Source organism: Odocoileus virginianus, chromosome 28, assembly GCF_023699985.2.
Source record: "Odocoileus virginianus isolate 20LAN1187 ecotype Illinois chromosome 28, Ovbor_1.2, whole genome shotgun sequence".
Taxonomy (NCBI): Eukaryota; Metazoa; Chordata; class Mammalia; order Artiodactyla; family Cervidae; genus Odocoileus; species Odocoileus virginianus.
In genome coordinates, this window is record NC_069701.1 from 38369158 (window position 1) to 38389852 (window position 20695).

Here is a 20695-nt window from a genome sequence, read left to right on the forward strand (position 1 = left end):
TCTCCTTGGATGGGGTGGGAGGGGGTGGGAGGGCAGCCCGGGTAAGGGGAACAGCGTGGGCCAAGGCGTGGCAGGGAAAACGCTTGATGACCAGTGAGCTGGGTATGGAGGAAGCAGAAACGAATGAGGGGTGGGAATGTTGGGCTGGCATCTGGTGGGCCTTTGTTGCCATGGAGACCAAATCTGAACTGGATCCCTATTCATCCGGGCTAAGTGTTACCTCCTCCTGAGAGTCCAGGCAAGCTCAGGGTGCTACTGGGGTTGCCCCAGACCTTTCCTGGGACAAGCAAACTGGAAAGATTAGGTAGATGGAGGTTCTGGGAATATAAAACTCTGAAAAAAAGGCTCTGAGTACCAACTCGACCTGGACATCATCCCTAATAGAAAGCAGAGCCTTAGGGATTCCAAAAGGAGGGCCCTGCCCCCTTCCACACAGCTGGCTGGAGCCACAGATACCAGACCTGGGGCTGTTGAGAGGACAGAGGGCGCTTGCTGGTGGTGAGAGGAGAGTGCAATCAGATTCTTGCTTCACACCGCCACAGCGGGGGAGCCCCAATAAGGGTGCTGGGGTGGACATATGAGCATTGCAACTCCTACACACACACACACACACACACATAGCAGTAGGAATCCAGCTCTTCCCAGCTCTCTGTTCTCTCTGTTGGGAACCAGACAGGGGAACACCTGCATGCCCTTTCTATCAGGGAATCTCAGACTCTAGCAGAGACAAGTAAAAGGCACAGGTGCCATAAGAGGGAGAACTCAGTGTTGGTGGAGGGGGTCAGACAGCTCTGCCCCTTTCCAACTCTTGGAGCCTCAGTCTCTTTAACTGTTAAATGGAATAACTGTACCTCCATTGCCAGGCAGTTGTGAATGTATGAAGGGCACCTGTAACATAGGATGTACTTAATACTACTTCCTCACCTACCTCTTCTTTATTCCCATGGGAAAGAACCGAGGCTAGGGGTGGCTATGGCTTCAGTGAGTGGACTGTTGCATGTGATTCTGTGTGTGTGCGCATGTGTGCACACACATGTGTTGGAGCAGGTGGAGGGGACAATGTGGTGGAAGGCTAGACTCTGGTTCAGGGACACCAGGGGACTTCCTGGGTGGCCTTAGGGAAGTCAGTGACTCCATCAGCCTCTGTTTCCCGATATGTACCCTAGATAAAATTACATCCTATCTCAGGTTTTTTTGCAGGAATTAAATGAGATCCTCCATGTCAAGATACTAGCATAGAGCTTTGGAAGTGCTCTTATTAGCTGTCTTGATGAAAATGCAGCTTGGCTGGGGGTTTCCCAGGAGTACTGTGATCTTTCCTTGGCCTGAGCTGCCCACTGGTGGCGATGGACGGCACTTCATCGTTTATCCGTTTGCATGTCAGCCTCTCCCGAGTCAGGGAGGACTTTACACCCGTTTTAAAGATAATAAGCATTGAGGCACAGGGAAGAAGAGGGGCGATTTTCTAGGGACATAGACCAATTTATTGAGTTCCTCCCTGTCATGATAATCATCATCAGTGCCAACAGTTAGCACTGTTGTGCCAAACGGCCTTGGGCACCTTTTGTGAATGAGAAACTGGAGCCGGTGGGGGACAGCAGCTGCTCTGGGCCTAGACACAGGTGTGGCAAAAACTGGCAAGGAAGGTAGACCCTCTCCTCCACACTTCTCTGCATAGCACCAGGGGGCATCAACACTGTCAACACTTCCCTCAAGCTTACAACATCCCTTGAGTAAAGACCAGGATTTTTAGCCCGGTTTTCTGACTGAGGAAGTCAAGACTCAGAGAGGTAAAGAGACTCATCCAAGGACACACAGCTACCAGGCAGCGCAGGCCCGCCTCATCCTTAGATGGCCTGGCTCTGCTCCATTTCTGATTTGGGACCCTCAAAATGTTCCCCACTTGGCCCAGGCCGGGCACTAGGCACTTCCACATGCCATTACCCCACCCAGCCCATCCTCCTGTAAGTTTCAACAGACATGCAGGTTCGGCTCTGCCCTGGGCAGTCTTTTGGAGTCGCGGCCAGGCTTCTCATCCATCCGGTACCTGGCGAGCATCCTGAAACTACCAGGCCCCTCGCCCCTTGTTCAGAAGAAACAGACGCGAAGATATTTAACTGCTGCCCCGGCCAGGCCCGTGGCTAACTGGAAAGGGTACAGGGCAGCACTGGGGGCGTTTCTCCACGCCTACGCCTCCCCCACCCCGACCCGCACGGTGGGACCATCTCAGCCCCGGCTGGAGCCCGCTAGGCTGTAGGCTCGACTTCCTAAACGGAGGGCTTTGCAGTCTCGTCACTACCCGTGGTCCTAGAGACCACGGAGGAACGATGCGGGCTCCTGTACCCAAAACTGAAGGCGGGGGACTCAGAAAAACTCCAAAGGAGAGCGGGAGTCAGGACTGTGCGGGGGTTTATCGCCGGTGCTCCGTTCGTAACAGCCACGCTGCCCCGCCTGGATTCGGGGTACCTTGTCTGCGCCGTCTGTTCGGACTAGGCCTGGGCCAGGCTGAACACGGAAGTTTCTAATCCCCGCGCGTGTACCGCCTGCGGACAAAAGGCCAAGGCCGCAGGGGCCATTCCGCTAGTCACCCCCGTAGCGCCTGGGGGCGGGGAGCCAGCGTGCCGGCGGAGCCCGGCTCAGAGTCCCTATTGGCTATAGGCGATGCCCGTCCGGGCCCCGAGGCTCGGCAATTGGCTGGTGGAGGCGGAGTTGGCGGAGCCCCAATGAATGGAGGAGCCGGAAGCAGGAAGTGAGTGTGCGGTCGGAGCAGCTGCTGCAGGTGAGGCGCGGCGACCGGGTTTGGGGGTCACCGTGTGTCATCTTCTGGGGGCAGGGCGCGTCTAGGCCGAGCTCAAGATCATTCCTTTCCTGTCCCCCCTTCCAAATTCATCGCGGCCCCGAGGCCAAGGATCGCTCCGGACAGCAAAGGGTTAACATCCCTTTCGGAACGAAGGGGCTTGTGCTATTTGGGAGCAGCTCCGGGAGTGGCGGGGGAGGTGGGAAACTCTTTTAGAGTTAGAGAGGGCGTTGTGAATACTCTGGGTTGGGAGACACCCAGGTCCTAACCAGGCAGCAAGACTCGATAAGCTGCTTGGCGTCTCTAAGCCTCAGTCTCCCTATCTGTAAAATGAGTTTTGTCTCTGCTCTGAGCTTCTTCATTTAGGGAAGGTCCCTTGGCTGAGCACAGGGAGAGGGCAGGGGGATGAGAGTGGGACAGATCCTGCCAGCAGTGGGAACTGAAGAGTACAAGGAAATTCTGCTGTAGGTACCTTCTGTCGATCAGGGTGACCTTGTGACCTCATCTAATTTGCATAGCCACCCAGTAAGGTTGGAGTTATTATCAGAGGCTGTCTTCTAGAGGTAGAAAAGTAAAACTGACTTGACATTTGGAGTCTGGGGCTGAGCCAGTCTTGGAACCTGGGTCTTCTAGCTGGGACTCAGTCCTTGTGAACACAGTGGTGGGCAGAATTGAAGAATATGCAGGATAATTCTGAAGGTGAGGCCAGGAGATCAGAGAGGGAAGAGGGGTGACCACAGAGAGGGGCCTGGGAGCCCAGAGATGCAGAACCTCGCTTTTGACCCTTCCCTTGTGTTATTAGTCAAAGCACCCTGCCTCCCTGGCCCTGGTTTCCCCATCTGTAATACTGCTGCTGCTGCTAAGTCGCTTCAGTCGTGTCCCACCAGGCTCCCCCGTCCCTGGGATTCTCCAGGCAAGAATACTGGAGTGGGTTGCCGTGTCCTTCTCCAGTGCGTGAAAGTGAAGTTGCTCAGTTGTGTACGACTCGTAGGGACCCCGTGGATTGCAGCCCACCAGGCTCCTCCGTTCATGGGATTTTCCAGGCAAGAGTACTGGAGTGGGGTGCCATTGCCTTCTCCAGTCTGTAATACTGGGTAGTTGGATTCAGTCTTTAAGTTTGGGAGGCCACAGACCGAATATTGCCTGCCAGAATATTGTGTAATCTTCTGGGGTGAGTCACCTAACCATCTCTGAGTTTCACTTTCCATATCTGGTGCATGGGTGCAATGGTATTCCCTTCCTCATTCAGACCGTGAGCGTGCAGACTCAGATGTACATGCCGTTGGTGTGGGATAAATGATGCCTGTGATCATGGTGATGGTTCTCAGCAGGGCCCATGGCGGACACCCAGTACATTCTCCCCAATGACATCGGCGTGTCAAGCCTGGACTGCCGCGAGGCCTTCCGCCTGCTGTCGTCCACAGAGCGCCTCTATGCCCACTACCTGTCACGGGCCGCCTGGTATGGAGGCCTGGCAGTGCTGCTGCAGACCTCCCCTGAGGCCCCCTACATCTATGCCCTGCTCAGCCGTCTCTTCCGTGCCCAGGATCCCGACCAGCTGCGTCAGCACGCCCTGGCCGAGGGCCTTACTGAGGAGGAATACCAGGTTAGTTCTCTCAGGCCAACCTGCATTCTGGGTGTGAGGGGCCAGGAAGCAGGGGTCCAATGGACTCTCTGTCTCTCTCCGGATTAGATCAAAGGTTTTAAACACAGGGACATCCCCTCCTGGAGTCTGTCTTCTCGTCTACAAAATATGCCTGAGGGTCGTCTGTACCTCTTAGGGTTGTGGCCCGCTGATGAGATAAATGATGGCTGTTGTGATGATCACGAGAGCTGTGGAGTAGAGGAAACAGCTGTGGAAGCTTGGAGATGGTAGAGGCATGAGTCCAGTGTAGGAATCAGGAGGTCTGCGTTCTGAACCAGATCTTCCTCTATCTACCATGTTGCGTGTCCCTGGGCAGAATGTTCTGCCTGTTATCTTGTCTTTATCTGGTCTGTGGGTCTGTTGGCCAAGGAATACATGAATGCATTCTTACTGCTTTACAGCGTTGCAGAAAGGCACAAAATAAAACATGAAGATTATTTTTTCTCAATGCCTAGCCCAGAGGTAACCACTGAAGATGGTGGGGTATATGGCCTTTTCAGTCCTCTGTCTATACTGCTTACCTGTACAAGTAGAAATGCACATGTGTTAGTTGCTTATTTTCTCTTTCACGTACAAATGAGGTCACATTCTACCGATTCTTATGAGTTCTGCTTTTTTCCACTGAACACTATGTCTTGGAGAACTTCCATGGGGTATGTAGAAATCCGCCTCGTTTTCTTTTATTAACTGTGAAGCATTCCACAGCTTTGTACGCTGTAATCAGTTTAATCCTTTGTATATTGATGGACATTTAGGTTGTTTGTGATTCTTACAAACAAGACAAATAAGCATCCTTAAGCATGTGTGTGACTAGGATCTATTTTTAGAAGCAGAATTGCTGGGTCAAAGGCTCTGTACATTGACAGTTGACAAGTGTTGTTAAATCATTTTCTGAAAAAGCTTCTCCAAGAATGTATGAGGACACAGTTTTTCTATATGTAAAATAAAGGGATTAGATTGCTTTATCTCTGTGCTGAGGCCCAGGCTGTTTCTTCTACTTTTTTTTTTAACTTTGAGTAATCACATCCCATCTCTAGGCTTTGATTTCCTCATTAAAAGAGAGAATAGCTGGAAAAGTTAATGGAAAAGTGCTACCCAAGTATTCACTATTTGCAGTGGGATTGTTTTGTTTGGAAGTAGAAACCCACCTCAAATTGGCTTAAATGAAAAAAAAAAAAAAGAAAATCATGACTCCCAGTTTCTGGTCTGACATGTTGGGAGCTTAGATGTTGCCCATCTCTTCTAACAAGTAAAAAGCTGAAGACATTGAAAAATCAACAACTCTTCTTAGATCCTTAAGAGAAGTGAGGTTCCAGAGCAAACTGCAGCCCCCAAAATTGGAGAAACAGACAGGCAGTTACAGAGAGTCACAACTTAGCAGAGCAAAAACTCATGAACAGAAACCTCCATGGAACCAGTGCTGGGGTGGGAAAATCTGAACTGTAATTGATGAATTGCTGAAGGCTCAGTGTGGACAATTCTGAGAGTTGAAAACTCCAGGGGGAACTGGATATAAGGGGGTCCCCAGACTTTGGGGGGTTTTACCTTCAGGAGCTTCTCTTGGTTCTCACAGTGAATTTCAGAGAAAAAAAAATCCCTCTTGCTTCTGGCAGAGGGAGGTGAGAAGGAGCCATTTTAAAAATATGCCAGAGCATTCTGTTCTTCTTAACATGATCTGCCTTCAGGAGAAACTATTTAACCAGAACCAAACCTGTTAGGTTTTATTAGAGCCTAACTGATCTGGAAGAAGGGAAATACACAACTCCAGACAGCCCTGACCATCCGGTACCATCTAAAAGGAGTGGTGGGAATATGGGGCTGAGAAGAACATGTCAAGTTCAAAGTCCAGCAGCAAAAGCTCACTAAAATCATGGGACTCTAGAACACTTCCCCTGCCACCATTCCTTACCATCCCACTACTAAAGGCCTATTTATAACAGTTCCTTTTACCCAGCACATCATGTCTGGCTATCAAGAATAAAATGGCAAAACATTCTTAAAGGCAGAAAACACAGCTTGAAGAGACAGAACAAGTATCAGAACCAGACTCAGATACGGCGGGGATGTTGGACTCATCAGACCAGGAATTAAAACAACTATGACTAATATTCTAAGGGCTCTAATGGATAAAGTAGACAGCATGTAAGAACAGGTGGGCAGTTTGGGATTAAGATATATACAGTACTATATATAAAGTAGGTAAATAACAAGGACATACTATATAGCACAGGAAACTATACTCAGTATCTTATAATAACCTATAATGGAAAAGAGTCTGAGAAAGAGTCTAAAAAAATGCTAGAGATAAAAAAATATTACCAGAAAGGAAGGGCACTTTTGATGGGCTTATTAGTAGACTTGACCCAGCAGAAGAAAGAATCTCTGAGCTTGAGGGTATCTCAATCGAAACCTCCAAAATTGAAAAGCAAGGTGAAAAAAGACTGAAGAAAACAGAATAGGATATCCAAGAACCATGGGACAACTATAAGGAATGTAACATGTATATAGTGGTAAAACCAGAAGGAGAAAGAAGAAAACAAAAGAAATATCTGAAATAGAATATTTCTGAGACTTTCCCCGAAGTGATGTCAGATATCAAACCACAGATCCAGGAAGTTCAGAGAACACTGAATGGGATACTAAATGCAAAACAAAAAATGAAAAACAAAACCTCCATATAGGCATATCATGTTTAAACTACAGAAAATCAAAGAGAAAGAAAGAACCCAGATGGAAAAAAATATCTACAGAGGAACAAAGGTAAGAATTGCATCTACTCTTTCAGAAATCTTGCAAGCAAGAAGAGTACACTGAAATAGTTATAGTGTCAAGATAAAAAGCCACCAATCTAGAATTGTAAGCCCTGTGAAATTACCCTTTAAAGTATAGTGGAAATAAAGACTTTCTCAGACAAAAATTGAGGGAATGTGTCGCCAGTAGATCTGCTTTGCAGGAAATGTTAAAAGAAGTTCTCTAGAGAGAAGGGAAATGACATAGGTCAGAAACTCAGATGTACATTTAAAAAGAAAGGAAAAGCCGTGGTGATGGAATAAGTGAAGGTAAAATAAAAACTTTTTTTTTCTTATTCTTAACTGATCTAAGAGATACATTTGTCCAAAATAATAATAGCAGCAATATATCCAACTATGTATGCTTATATACAAGTGAAATGAATGATAGCAGGGATATGAGGGAGGGAAGGCAAGAATTAGGACTATTTTGTTATTATAAAGTACTCAAACTGCCCATGAAATGGACTTGGATTCATTGTAAATATATATTACAAACTCAACCCACTAAAATGTCTATTGCAAAATCAACCACTAAAAAAAGTAAAGAAGGAAGTACATTTGATATGCTAAGAAAGGGGAGAAAATGAAATTGTATATAAGGCTAAGTTACAACCACCAAGGTAGAAAAAGAATGGAAGACAGGTGCCAACATGGTTGGGTTCTGGTGACACTCCTCGTTTGGACTGCAGATTGCTGTCTTCTCACTGTGTCTTCACATGGTGGATCATATGAGCTAGCTATCTGGGGTCTATTTTGTAAGGCATTAATCTCAATGAGGAAGGCTATGCCCTCATTCATGATCTAATCTCCTCCCAAAGACTCCCTCTCTTAATAGCCATCATCTTGGAGGTTAGGTTTCAGCATACTGATTTTGGAGGGACACAAACATTCAGATCATAGCAATCAATAAACCTCTAGCTAGACTAAGAAAAAAGGTGAGAGGTCACAAACTACTAATATTGGGAATGAAAGAAGGAAAAAATAAAAAGAAATAAAGAAGGGCTATCACTACAAATTCATGGGCAGTGAATATTCTTGGGCAGTATCCTTCAGATGATAATCAAAGAATACTCTAAAAAAGTTCATATGCACAGATTTGATAGCCTGTATGAAATGGACCAATTCCTTGAAAGACAGTCTGATAAAATTCACACAAGAAGAAATTGATAATCTGCAAAGCCTATATCAAAGAAACAGAATCAATAATTAATAAACAACCTTCCAAAACAGAAAACAGCAAGCCAAGATAAGTTCACTACTAAACATTTAAGGGTGACATTATACCAATTCTCTACAATCTCTCAGAAGAGAAAAGCAGAGGGAATACTTTCTAACTCATCTGTGAGACCAGTATTACCCTAACACCAAAATCAGACAAAGATTACAATGAAAGAAAAGAAAACTACAGACCAATATGTCTCAAGACCATAGATGCAAAAGTCCTCAACAAAATTGTAAATTGAATCCAACAAAAGAACTATGCACCACACTGCTGCTGCTGCTAAGTCGCTTCAGTTGTGTCCGACTCTATATGACCCCATAGACGACAGCCACCAGGCTCCCCCATCCCTGGGATTCTCCAGGCGAGAACACTGGAGTGGGTTGCCATTTCCTTCTCCAATGCATGAAAGTGAAAAGTGAAAGTGAAGTCACTCAGTCGTATCCAACTCTTAGCAACTCCATGGACTGAAGCGTGCCAGGCTCCTCCGTCCGTGGGATTTTCCAGGCAAAAGAGTACTGGAGTGGGGTGCCATTGCTATGAACCATGATCAAGTGGGATTTATCCCAGCTATGCCAATCTGGTTCAACATTCAAAAATCAATAAACGTAAATCATCACATGAATAGACTAAAGAAGAAAAATCACACAATCATATCAATAGATGCAGAAGAAGAAGCATTTGGCATTTGACAAATTCTAACATCCAATCATGATGAAAAAAAACCAAACTGTAACTAGAAAACTTAGAGTTAATATCATATTTAATGGTGAAAAACTTTCCCACTAACATCAGGAATAAAGCAAGGATCTCCCCTCTCACCACTACTTTTCAGTGTTGTACTGGAAATTCTAACTAATGCAATAAGACAGGTAAAAGAAATTACAGGTATACATATTGTAAAGGAAGACATAATACTGTCTTTGTTCACAGATGACATGATTGTTTAAGTGGAAAATCTGAAAGAATCAACAAAAACTCCTAGAACACATAAGTGATTATAGCAAGGCTGCAGGATGCAAAGTTAATACATAGAAGTCAATTGCTTTCCTGTATTCCAGCAATGAAAATGTAGAATTTGAAATTAAGACCCAATTCCATTTACAATAGCACCCGAGAAAGTTGAAATAGTCATAAATCTTAACAATATGTAGAAGACGTATATGCAGAAAACTATAAAACTCTGATGAAAAATATCAAAGAAGAACTAAATAAATGGAGAGATACCCATGTTCATGGATAGAAAGATTCAATATTGTCAAGATATCACTTCTTCCCAACTTTATCTGTAAATTCAATGCAGTCCCAGTCGAAATCCCAGCAAGTTGTTTTGTGGATACCGACAAACTTATTCTAAAGTTAATATGGAGAGGCAAAAGACTCAGAATAGTCAATACAATAATGAAGGAGAAGAACAAAGTTGAAGGACTGATGCTACTCTAGTTCAAGACTTACTATTAAGCTACAGTAATCAGGACAGTCTTCTGTTGGCAAAATAATAGACAGTAGATCAGTGCAATAGAATAGTCTAGAAACAGACTCCCACAAATATAGTGAACAAATCTTTGACAAAGAGCAAAGGTAATATAATGAAATAAATATAGTCTTTCCAATAGATGGTGCCAGAACAACTAGACATCCACATGGTAAAAAAAAAAAAAACACACAAAAAAACACCTAGACACAGATCTTATATCCTTCACAAAAATTAACTCAAAATGAATCACAGTGCTAAATACAAAACTAAAACTCCTAGAAAATAACATAGGAGAAAATTTAGATGACCTTGGGTATGCAGTTGACTTTTTAGTTATAACACCAAGCATGATCCATGATAGAAATAATTGATAAGCTGAACTTACTAAAATTAAAGTTTTCTTTTCCTTGGCCACGTTATGTGGCATGTGGGATCTTAGTTCCTTGACCAGGGATTGAACCCACGCCCCCTGAATTGGAAGCACAAAGTTTTAACCACTGGACCGCCAAAGAAGTCCCTAAAATTAAAGTTTTCTGCTCTGTGTAAGACACTGTCAAGAGAGTGCAAAGACAAGTCATGAATGGGAAAAAAATGTTTGCAAAAGATATATCTGATAAAGATGTCCTTCGGTAGCTGAATCAATAAACAAACTGTCGTATATCAGACAATGGAACATTAGTGCTAAAAAGGAGTGAGCGATTAAGCCATGAAAAGACACAGAGAAAGTTAAATGGATATTACTGGGTGAAAGAAACCATCACGCAAAGGGTGCATACTGTAGGATTCCAGCTGTGTGGAAAAGGCAAAACTATGCAGCTAGTAAGAAGATGAGCAGTTGCCAGGCGCGGAGGGAGGATGGAGCACAGAGGATTTTTCAGACGCCGAAACTGCCCTGTATGCTACAGAGCGGTGTGTCGTGTATAATGGCAGATATGTCTATCCAAATCTAGATAGATACATCTATCCAAACCCATAGAATATACAATGCCAAGAGTGGTCCCCAATGTAACCTATGCTCTCTGGGTGATGAGGTGCCAAGGTACATTCCTCAATCGTAAGAAATGTACCATACTAGTGAAGAATATTAACGAGGTGGAGGCTGTGCCTGGCAGTGGGGTGGCGGGGTCGGGGGGAGCGCTTTGGGGTAATCTCTACTTTCCACTCAGTTTTGCTGTGAACCTAAAACTACTCTATAGAATAAAGTCTATTTTTAAAGAAGAAAATTATGGGCTCACATAATTGAAAAGTCCAGGGCTAGGGAGGCTTCAGTCATGGCTGGATTCAGAGACTCAGGGACACCTTTGCGATGCAGTCTTCATTGTTCAGCTTTGCTTTCTTTTGTCACCTTAGTAGGGGAGCTCTAGAGGCTTCGGACTTCATGATTCCTGGTATGAAACAGTAGCTGTTTGCCGCTGAGAAATTTCCTGGTCAGGCTGTGGCTGGCCAGCTTGGGCCTGTGCCTACCCCTGGAGTTGGGGAAGGGAGATTTCGCCCCATCCCAAAACAAAGCTGTAAGGCCATATTGCCAGAGGAAGGGAGAGTAGATTTGGATCCTGCAAAAGCCGTAGAGTCGTTGACCAAGGCTCTTCCATCCCTAACATTTTGATGCCTCCGGCACCGGCTGCCTACCAGATGGGGGCTAAGGACAGGCTTCCTACAGGAAGTGGTGTCTGCACTGGGCCTTCAAAGTCAGATGAGATACAGGTGGCTGAGAGGGTGCTGATATGAAGGGAACAAGGTGGATGAGGGCTTGGATGTATCAATATATGGAAGCTGTTGAGAAGACCTGTTTGGCTGGACCGTGGGTGTGTGAAGATTGGGCCGTGAAAGCAGTCCCGACTGGCGCCTCCCAGGATGTGGGTCCTGCCCCCTAGATCTCCCCACCTCACCCATACAGCTTCTTCTGGGGTGTTAACATCCCAGGAGGGAACCTCCGTGGGGTGGGGAGGCTGCGTTTCTTCTGACGCTCCCTTCCCCCAGGCGTTCCTGGTCTACGCCGCGGGTGTCTACTCCAACATGGGCAACTACAAGTCCTTTGGCGACACCAAGTTTGTTCCCAACCTGCCCAAGGTGAGCTGAGGAGGGCTGGGGAAGGTGGGAGTTTGGAGCTGGTGGGGTGGAGTGGGGAACGCAGCAGATGGAGCCCGCGTGGGAGCCGGGCTTCGATCTTGTCACCCCCACGCCGCACAGCCTTGGGCCAGCCAGCCTCCCAGGTGCTGCAGCCACCTCCCGACCATGCCGACCCGAGGGACGAATGAAGGGAGGCTGTGGAAGGGTTCTGAGCACCGTTCGGTGCTGCAGAGATGGAGCCTGTTAGTCACCCCCGGAGGCAGTGGAGGAGAGTGAACGCAGGGAGTCCTTCTCTGGACCGCAGGGCTCTGGCCCTTCTAGGGCAGACCCAGCTCTTACGTCAGCCGCCACTCTGCACATGATGTGCCTGATGATCTTATTGAAATACAGCCTCTGGCCCAGCCGGCCTGAGCAGGCAGGTGTGAGGTGCTGCCTTTCTCCAGCACGGTCGATGCTGCCAGTCTGTCAACCACCCTCTGAGTCAGAAGGGCTTAGACTGTGCGAGAAGGGCTTGGGGGTGGCTGGGGCGCTCTGGGAGGCAGGTTGGGTGGTGCGGCCTTGGCCAGGCCAAGGACTTCCCTTTCCCTGCAGGAGAAGCTGGAACGTGTGATCCTGGGGAGTGAGGCTGCGCAGCAGCACCCGGAAGAAGTCAGGGGCCTCTGGCAGACCTGCGGGGAGCTCATGTTCTCACTGGAATCGGGGCTTCGACACCTCGGGCTGGGGAAGGAGGTGAGGCCCCAGCCGCACTAGGGGGTGGAGGGCATTGTTGAGGGCCACGTGGCCTGGAGGGAGGGGCACCCAGTGGGGAGACAGCGGGCTGTCCGCCATGCCTGAGGCCAAGCTGCTGTCCGCAGCGGGTCTCAGCATCGTCCTCAGTAAGCGGGTTGGATGGAATGCTTTCTGAACGCCCTCCCAGTTCTGACACCCTGGGATGCTATGTGCCAGGAGGAGGGAAGGAGAGACGAGCTGAGAGCTGGAGGGAGCTGGGGGCGGGGGGATGGAAAGGGGGGGTCCAAGCTTCCCACATCTGGAGGCTGCCTAGTAGTTGCATGGGGTAAGGGATGCAGCGAACCTCAGGGGTGCAGAACTGTAGGAGGGCTGGGATGGCCCTGTGTCTTGCTTGTGTTCCAGTTTTCTTCCCCTGAAAAGAGATGGAGAGGGACCTTGGAGGCTGCTGAGAGAAGGTGCAGGAAGTCTGAGGCTGGAGAGGGTGGCCAGGAAGGAATTTACCAGCTGCCCCTGCAGCTCCAACCTCAACAACTCCTATTTCCCCTCTGTCCCTTCCCCAACAGGGCATCACCACCTATTTCTCTGGGAACTGTACCATGGAAGATGCCAAACTAGCCCAAGACTTTCTGGACTCACAGGTTTGGGCGATGGGTAGTGGTTTGTTGGGGTCCCCTTGGCATTGGCGCCCACTCCTGGGTCTCAGCCTGAGCCCATAGCCACAGGCATCTTGGGTCCTTGAGGTGGAGAAGACTAGGGAATCCTTGTCTAAGGGTCAGCATGAGTGCCCTGATGGAGCTGCCCCCACCGCACCCCAGGGTGAAGGGCCTTGTGACAGCCTCAGGGAAGGAGGACACAGAATATCAGAGCCGCTTCAACTGGGCTCTGGTGTCCATGTGTCAGTTTCACCTCCCAGCTGAGCCACTCACTGGCATCTCTTATCTGTGGCTTGAGGTCTGCCTCCTATAGGCCAGGTTAGCTGAGGTCATGAAGTGTCTGGCAGGTGTGATTGTGCGTGCATATGTGTGTGCTCAGTCAGGCCCAACTCTTTGTGAGCCCATGGACTGTAGCCTGCCAGGCTCCTCCGTCTATGGAATTATCCAGGCAACAATACTGGAGTGGGTTGCCATTTCCTGCTGCAGGGGATCTTCCCAACCTAGAGGTCAAACCTGCATCTCCTGTGTCTCCTGCATTAGCAGGTAGATTTTTTACCACCGAGCCGCCTGGGAAGTCCACTGTCTGGCACAGCACTTAGTAAAAGTACTGTGTACTGAGTACTCAGTGTACTGAGCCGAGCAGGAGTCTGCCCTGGCCTGCCCACCCTGCTCCCTTCCTTCCCAGAAGACTCTGGCTGGTTCCCCAGAGGCCCGGCCCGCTTTGCCTCTGTATCTTCTCTCCTGGCTGTGCCCGCTTTCCCTCCCTCCCACCCCACCGCCCACTCTGGATTTACTCTCCCCCAAACCCTGCCCTGTCTTTTCCAGAACCTCAGTGCCTACAACACACGGCTCTTCAAGGAAGTTGGCCAGGACGGGAAGCCGAGCTACGAGGTGCGGTTGGCTTCCGTGCTGGGCACAGGTGAGCTCACGCCCCCCCCCCCCCCTTCTTCTCCGTCTTCAGTGTTCCTGGACCAGCATGGACAGGGCAGAAACCCAGGACAAGGGTTAGCTGCCTGCAATAGCTTCAGGGGGTAACAACAGTCATATTAGCTATGGCGGATGTCGATGGAGGCTTACTGGGTGCCCAGCCCTGTGCCGTGCTCAGCAAGTGGTGTTTCTAGGAGGTAAGCACCCCTAGCCCTGGAACTGGTGGTGATGTAAAGCTAGGGGAGACCCAAGGGCAGAGGAAGGGCCTTGTTCCACTGGTGAACGTCACTGTGGCAAGCCTCTGATAGGAGCCACACGTTGGCCGTGGTCCCCGTCCTCCAGGCAGTGGTGCAGAAGATAACAATTCATGTAAACAATGCAAATAGAGGCTGGACCATATGTCTCATGATGGCCTAGAGGAGACATCCAAGCTGCACATCAGTGAAGGCTTAATGGAAAAGGTGTCCTGGAGGTTGGGGAGAATATAGAAAGGTGGGGGTGGTGAACTTGCTGAAAGGTAGTTGCTGAGCCGTGAAAGATGCCGGGATTCTTGGCCTCCAGAGTAGAGGAATTCAATCCGGGGCCAGAGACGAGGCTCGATCATTCAGAGCTTTTGTGTAAGCAAGTTTTATTAAAGTGTAAGAGAGATAGAGAAAGCTTCTACATAGACATCAGAAGCAAGCCGAAAGAGTGCCCCCTGCTAATCTTTAGCCGGATGTTATAAAGCTAATAGCAGTCTGCTAATTAGAGAAAGGAAATGTCTCAAAACTCACAGACTGGGCACTAGGCCCCTCACCCACAACATGCATTTTGAGATAACATTGGCACAGGGTGAGTTGTCCTGGGCCATAAAATGATTGACATGAATCTTGAAGAAAGGCAGATTTTCAAGCAAATATATAGTTTTATTAACATAGATTAGGAGAACAATGTATGAGTAAAACATACTGATTTGTCAAGTCAGTTCTGAGCCTTTAGGTGGAACCGACTTGAAGACAGAGTCTAGGGTAAATATGTAGTACATTAACATAGCTTAAGACAAACATTTCCAAAAAAAGACAAACACTTCCATAAGAAAAATGCATCAGTTAGCTCAAGGTTTGAGAACAGTAAAGTTCAGGTGGAACCAGGTGTCATAATGGCAACACAGAGTTTTAGAAGAAACCTCTTTTTAAATTTTTATAGAGAAGGGAAATAATGTAACACTAGTTTGTTTCCTCCTGCGGCTTGAGAGAGAGAGAAAAAATGTGATACTTCCATCCTAGTTCCTCCATTTGGAGACCCCTGGCCTTCCTGCCTGTTACCCTCTCATTCCTAAACTCTGCTTCCTAAATATCTTTCAAAGTACCTTCAGGGTAAAGCGCAGATTCACCTCTAAGGGCTCCATCATTCGGAATTTCTTGGTTATAAGTGAAGAAACCTATTTGCCTAAAGCAAAAGGGGACGTTATAGGCTTGAGTAATGAAGCCCGGAATAGAAGGGCTTCAGGCATAGATGGATCCAGTTGCTCAGATAACGTTCTCAGAAATTTTGCTCTCTGTCTCTTGGCTCAACTCGCTTTGACTTCATCCACAGCAGGCTGCACCCACAGAGCCTGATAACCACTAGCCTGGCCGTTCCAGCAAAAAGAGGACCTTTTTCTCCCAGAAGTAGTGTCTGAAGGTCTGGAAGTGGCTTAAGTTCCTCTGTTTTGGGTCTCCCATTTATATGAACCAATCCTTGTGGTTAAGGGACCGGTCTCTGATTGTCTAGACCTGGTTCCAACCCTACCTCACAGTCAGGTGGTAAGGTCAGCTCCTCCCATTGCCTGGACTCAGGGTGGCTGTGGGGGTTAGGTCCCGAAGGAAAACTGGAGTCTGTTACCAGGTGAGGGGGATATAGATGCAGTGTTGAGACAAGCATCCAGGCCTCTTTGAGGGCCTATGTAATCTGGCCCTCCCTTCCCCAGCCACCTCCCACCTCCTAGCTTCCAGCCTCCCACTTAGACTCTGCGCCACAGCCATGCTCAGCAGCTTCCAATTTCCTGAAAACCCCATGTTCTCACCTGCCCACTCCAGGCCTTTGCACAGTCCGTTCCGTGTTCCCCCACAGAATGTCTGCTTCCCCTCCAGGTGTCCACCTGATGAGCACCCACTCGTCCTGGAGGCCAGGCTTGGACCTCACCTTCCCTGTCTTCTCATAGCCTCTGTGCCCATCATCCCCCCAGTGATTTCCTGGTTGCTTTTCTGTTGACCGCAAGCTTCTTGAGAGGAGGGCCTTTGTGTTTCATTCACTGGTGTCTCCCCAGCGGCCAGGCCTTGGTAGATCCTCAGATGCCAGGCAAATGAGGCCAGGTTGGGGCCTGCACTCCTGGTGGAGGGAACAGCATGAGCCACAGCGAGGTGATGGGAAAGTTTAGGGTTCAGCATGTATGTAGATTGACTTGACCAGGGCTGTCAACTGAAATGCCTCACACGACATCGTCATACTGTTCATGGCAGCCGTGCTCCAGAGTGAACATCCCAAGAGAGCCAGGCAGAAGCTGTGTCACCTTCTACAACCTGGCCCTTGGCAGCCACAGTGTCACTTCTGCTGCAGTCACAAGCCTGCCTGCCCCTCTTCAAGAGGAGGGAATAAAGCCCCCACATCCTCATAAGAGAAGTCACATTGGGAGATAGGAAATACTGTGGCCATATATGGTCGTGTGTATATATATATATATATATATATATATATATATATATAATCTGGAAGCATATCTCACATCAGGAGATAGGAAATACTATGGCCATATATATGTAAATAAATGTATATATATTAAAATATAATATATGTTATATGGATCAAAGATAACAGGCAAGATGCAACAGTATTAATATTCCATTGCTTCTCTAATAGCCACAAATGTAGCAGCATGAAAAAGTCAAATTTAGGGACTTCCTTGGTGGTCCAATGGTTAAGAATCCGCTTTCCAATGCAGGGGACATGGGTTTGATTCCTGCTCGGGGAACTAAGATCCCACATCCTGCAGGGCAACTAAGACTCGTTCTGCAACGAAGACTGAGTGCAGCCAAAATAAAAATAAAGTAAAAAATTTAAAAACCTCGCAGATTTATTCTCTTATAGTTCTGGAGGTCCAAATTGCAGTCTCTTCCTCTTCTGGGGAAATCTGCTTCTCTGCCACTTTCAGCTTCTATGAGCTGCCTGCATCCCTTGGCCCATGGCCCCTTCCTCACGTCTTGCCCCGTCCTTTCTTCTCTCATCACATCTCCTACTTCCCTTCACCCTCTTGTCTCCTTCTTATAAGGACCCTCGTGATTATATCTAGGGTAGGGCTACCTTTTTAAATATAGTCTGCCACATCGGGTTTGAATCTGACTCTGCTACTTGCTGTTGTGTGACCTTCAAAAACTGGCTTAACCTCTTGGTGTCTTAGTTTCCCCATCTGTAGAAAAGAGATCATAATTTCCCTCTCACCAGAGTTGATGTGAGGCTTCATTGAGTTAACACATAGAAATCACATAAAACATTTCATGTTACAGAATATATATATATTTAAAATATTTATTTGATTGTGCGAGGTCTTATTTGCGGCACTCGGGATCTTGCATCTTTGTTGAGCATGTGAGATCTTTAGTTGTAGCATGCATACCCTTAGTTGTGGCACATGGGGTCTAGTTCCCTGACCAGGAATTGAACCTGGGCCCCCTGCGTTGGGAGTGCAGAGCGTTAGCCACTGGACCACCAGGGAGGTCCCCCATATATATATATATTTTTTTTGAAGATGAAAGTTTATAATTACTATTGTGAGCAATGTGAGCTATCAAGGATGTTAGAATAAACGAATGTCACAGTGAGAAGCCTGCTGGGATGTCTCACACTCGCCTTTCCCCTGAGCGATGATCCTTCTTCCCTCAGAGCCTAACCTGGACTCCGAAATGACTTCAAAGCTGAAGAGCTACGAATTCCAGGGAAGCCATTTCCGGGTGACCCGCGGGGACTATGCCCCCATCCTCCAGAAGGTGGTGGAGCACCTGGAGAAAGCCAAGGTGGGGCGCGCTCGGCTGAGCTGTGCCGCTCCCAGACTCTCTGGGCAGCAAAGGCGGGTCCCAGCATTGGGGGGCGGGCTCAGGCTGACCAGCCCCTGCTCACCCCCAGGCGTATGCAGCCAACAGCCACCAGGAACAGATGCTGGCCCAGTACATAGAAAGCTTCACCCAGGGCTCCATTGAGGCCCACAAGAAGGGCTCTCGCTTCTGGATCCAGGACAAAGGTCCCATTGTGGAGAGGTGAGGCACCAGCCTTCGTTCCGCCCCGCCCTGCCCGCTCCTGCCCGCTCCTCCTCCATCTCAGCCCTTCTCTCCCCCAGTTACATCGGGTTCATCGAGAGCTACCGAGACCCCTTTGGTTCCCGTGGAGAGTTTGAAGGTAACTTCTGGGAGGTGGGAGGTCAAAGTGAAACCCTTACCCCTTTCCCCTGATGACTCTCCCATAGTAGAGTCACAGCAACAGCCATCGATGATCCGTCATGGACTGGACACCTACCTATCTTCGCTCATTTTGATAACCGTCCTCCTATGAGACTTTCCCTCCTCACTTCACAGATGTGGGAGCTGAGGCAGAGTTGGGAGTGTGACCCACCCCAGGCATCTCGGCTCTGAGTCACTTTGCCGTGCTGCCCCCTGTGTCTGGTCCAGGCCCCAGCTCCAGCTTTGTCACTTAACCCCACCTCTGAGCCTCCGTCACTCCTTTTCGGGTGTCATGGAAAGTGAGGTGTTACATGCAGACAGCTCAGCACAGTGCCAGGCACGTCAGTGGTGCTGGGTCGATGGGAGCAGAATTAACACTGTGACTGTGAACTTGGCTGCCGTCATCCCAGGGCCGGTGGCAGGCTGCCTCGGCCCTTGTGCCCAAGCCCAAGAGGCAGCAGCTTCAGTCTCTGAGGTCCCCCTTTGTACATGACTCATCATGATTATTAGAAAAGTAATCCATGTTCACAGTCAAAAATTACAAAAACACACACCAAAAATAACCCACTGTGACTGCACCCACCCCAAGATTAAAGTTTGGAATGTACTTTTTGTCTTTTGTTTTTATAGAGAGCAATGCTTAGAAATGTATGTGTATAATTTAAAAATCCACACTTGTAAGTAATTGGAAAAGTACAGTCGTGTATGGGATAAAATGTGAAATCCCTCTTTTACTACCTCTCCTATATCGCTCCCCTCCAAAGGTCACCAGAGTTCACAGTTGAGTACAGGTCCTTCTAGACCTTTATCTAAGCATTCCCACACACACATCCACACACATGTTCCTTTTAACTCATCTAGGTAAATGAGATTATATTCCGTATATTGGTCTGTCACTTGCTTTTTGCACTTAGTCATGTATCTCAGATATCTTTTCCTATCAGTATATATAGACCTACCACCTTCTTTTAAATAGATATATAGTATTCATAATATATCGTAAATAATTTCCCATAACATTTGATATTGTACTCCATGTCTGCCTTCAGGTCAGGCCTTTCCAGGGTGTAGTCTATGCAGAGTTAGCAGGAGTTATTCAGGGACTTCCCTGGTGGTCCAGTAGTTCAGACTCCATGCTTCCACTGCAGGGGAAATGGGTTTGATTCCTGGTCAGGGAACTAAGATCCTGCATGCTACAGCCAAAAAAAAAAAAGATTCAGTATGGAGCAGCAAAGAGTCTCTGCTTGCAGGACTCTTCAGTACCTTTACTATGTGAATGTGCATTGAGAGCCTTTAAGAAGTTGGAGATAGAGTATATAGTGTTGCCCAAACTTCTTCGACTGGGGAGCCCTTTCTTCTTGAAGGCTCTCATAGAAAATGTGTTCTGTAGAGTGCAATTCTGAAAATACTGCTTTGAGCCAGGAACTCTTTGTACTAAATCTGAAAGGATCAGTCCCAGCCCTCACTCATTCCACACACCCTGGAAAGGCCTGCCCTAGACTAAGGAAGGGGACAACCTTCGCCTGGCCAAGGGATGGGCTTGGCAAAGGCTCCCTGTCTGGATTCACTCTGTCTGATGAAACTGCTCACTCCAGTGCAGTAGCTCACCCACCACCCCGCAAGCCAGGCGCTCTAGCCACGCAGGACAGCTCAGTCCCCCCAAAAAGAGGAGCTTTTTCTGCTCACACAGTCCCTTCCGCTGGGCATCTGATCCCCCATCACCCACTACGTATTCCCCACATACTCCTTTAAGATCCATCTCAGGGCACTGCCTGGCAGTGCAGTGGGTTAGGACTCTGTGCTTTCACTGCTGTGGCCCCTGATCGGGGAACTAAGATCCCACAAGCCACCCGGCATTGCCAGAAAATTTTTAAGAAGTTTAAAAAGATCCGTCTCGGGTGTTACTCAGCGAAGCCTTTTCTCTGTGCCCTACTCTTC

The 20695-nt window shown here is 48.0% G+C and overlaps 1 protein-coding gene across 2 annotated transcripts in view; it reads left to right on the plus strand.

Moving 5' to 3' along the window:
- Positions 1 to 2666: 2666 nt before the first annotated feature.
- The window catches only part of DPP3 (dipeptidyl peptidase 3), a 31046-nt gene continuing 13017 nt past the window's right edge, over positions 2667 to 20695 (plus strand). Inside the window, exons 1-9 of one of the 2 annotated variants that reach the window (XM_020906517.2) lie at positions 2667 to 2779; positions 4126 to 4403; positions 11911 to 12000; positions 12592 to 12729; positions 13293 to 13367; positions 14208 to 14301; positions 18207 to 18337; positions 18447 to 18577; positions 18658 to 18716. In XM_020906517.2, the coding sequence (XP_020762176.2) occupies positions 2728 to 2779; positions 4126 to 4403; positions 11911 to 12000; positions 12592 to 12729; positions 13293 to 13367; positions 14208 to 14301; positions 18207 to 18337; positions 18447 to 18577; positions 18658 to 18716 (1048 nt within the window). In that variant the 5' untranslated portion in view covers positions 2667 to 2727. The remainder of the gene's footprint in view (positions 2780 to 4125; positions 4404 to 11910; positions 12001 to 12591; positions 12730 to 13292; positions 13368 to 14207; positions 14302 to 18206; positions 18338 to 18446; positions 18578 to 18657; positions 18717 to 20695) is intronic. The other variant, XM_020906518.2, reaches the window with a different exon arrangement.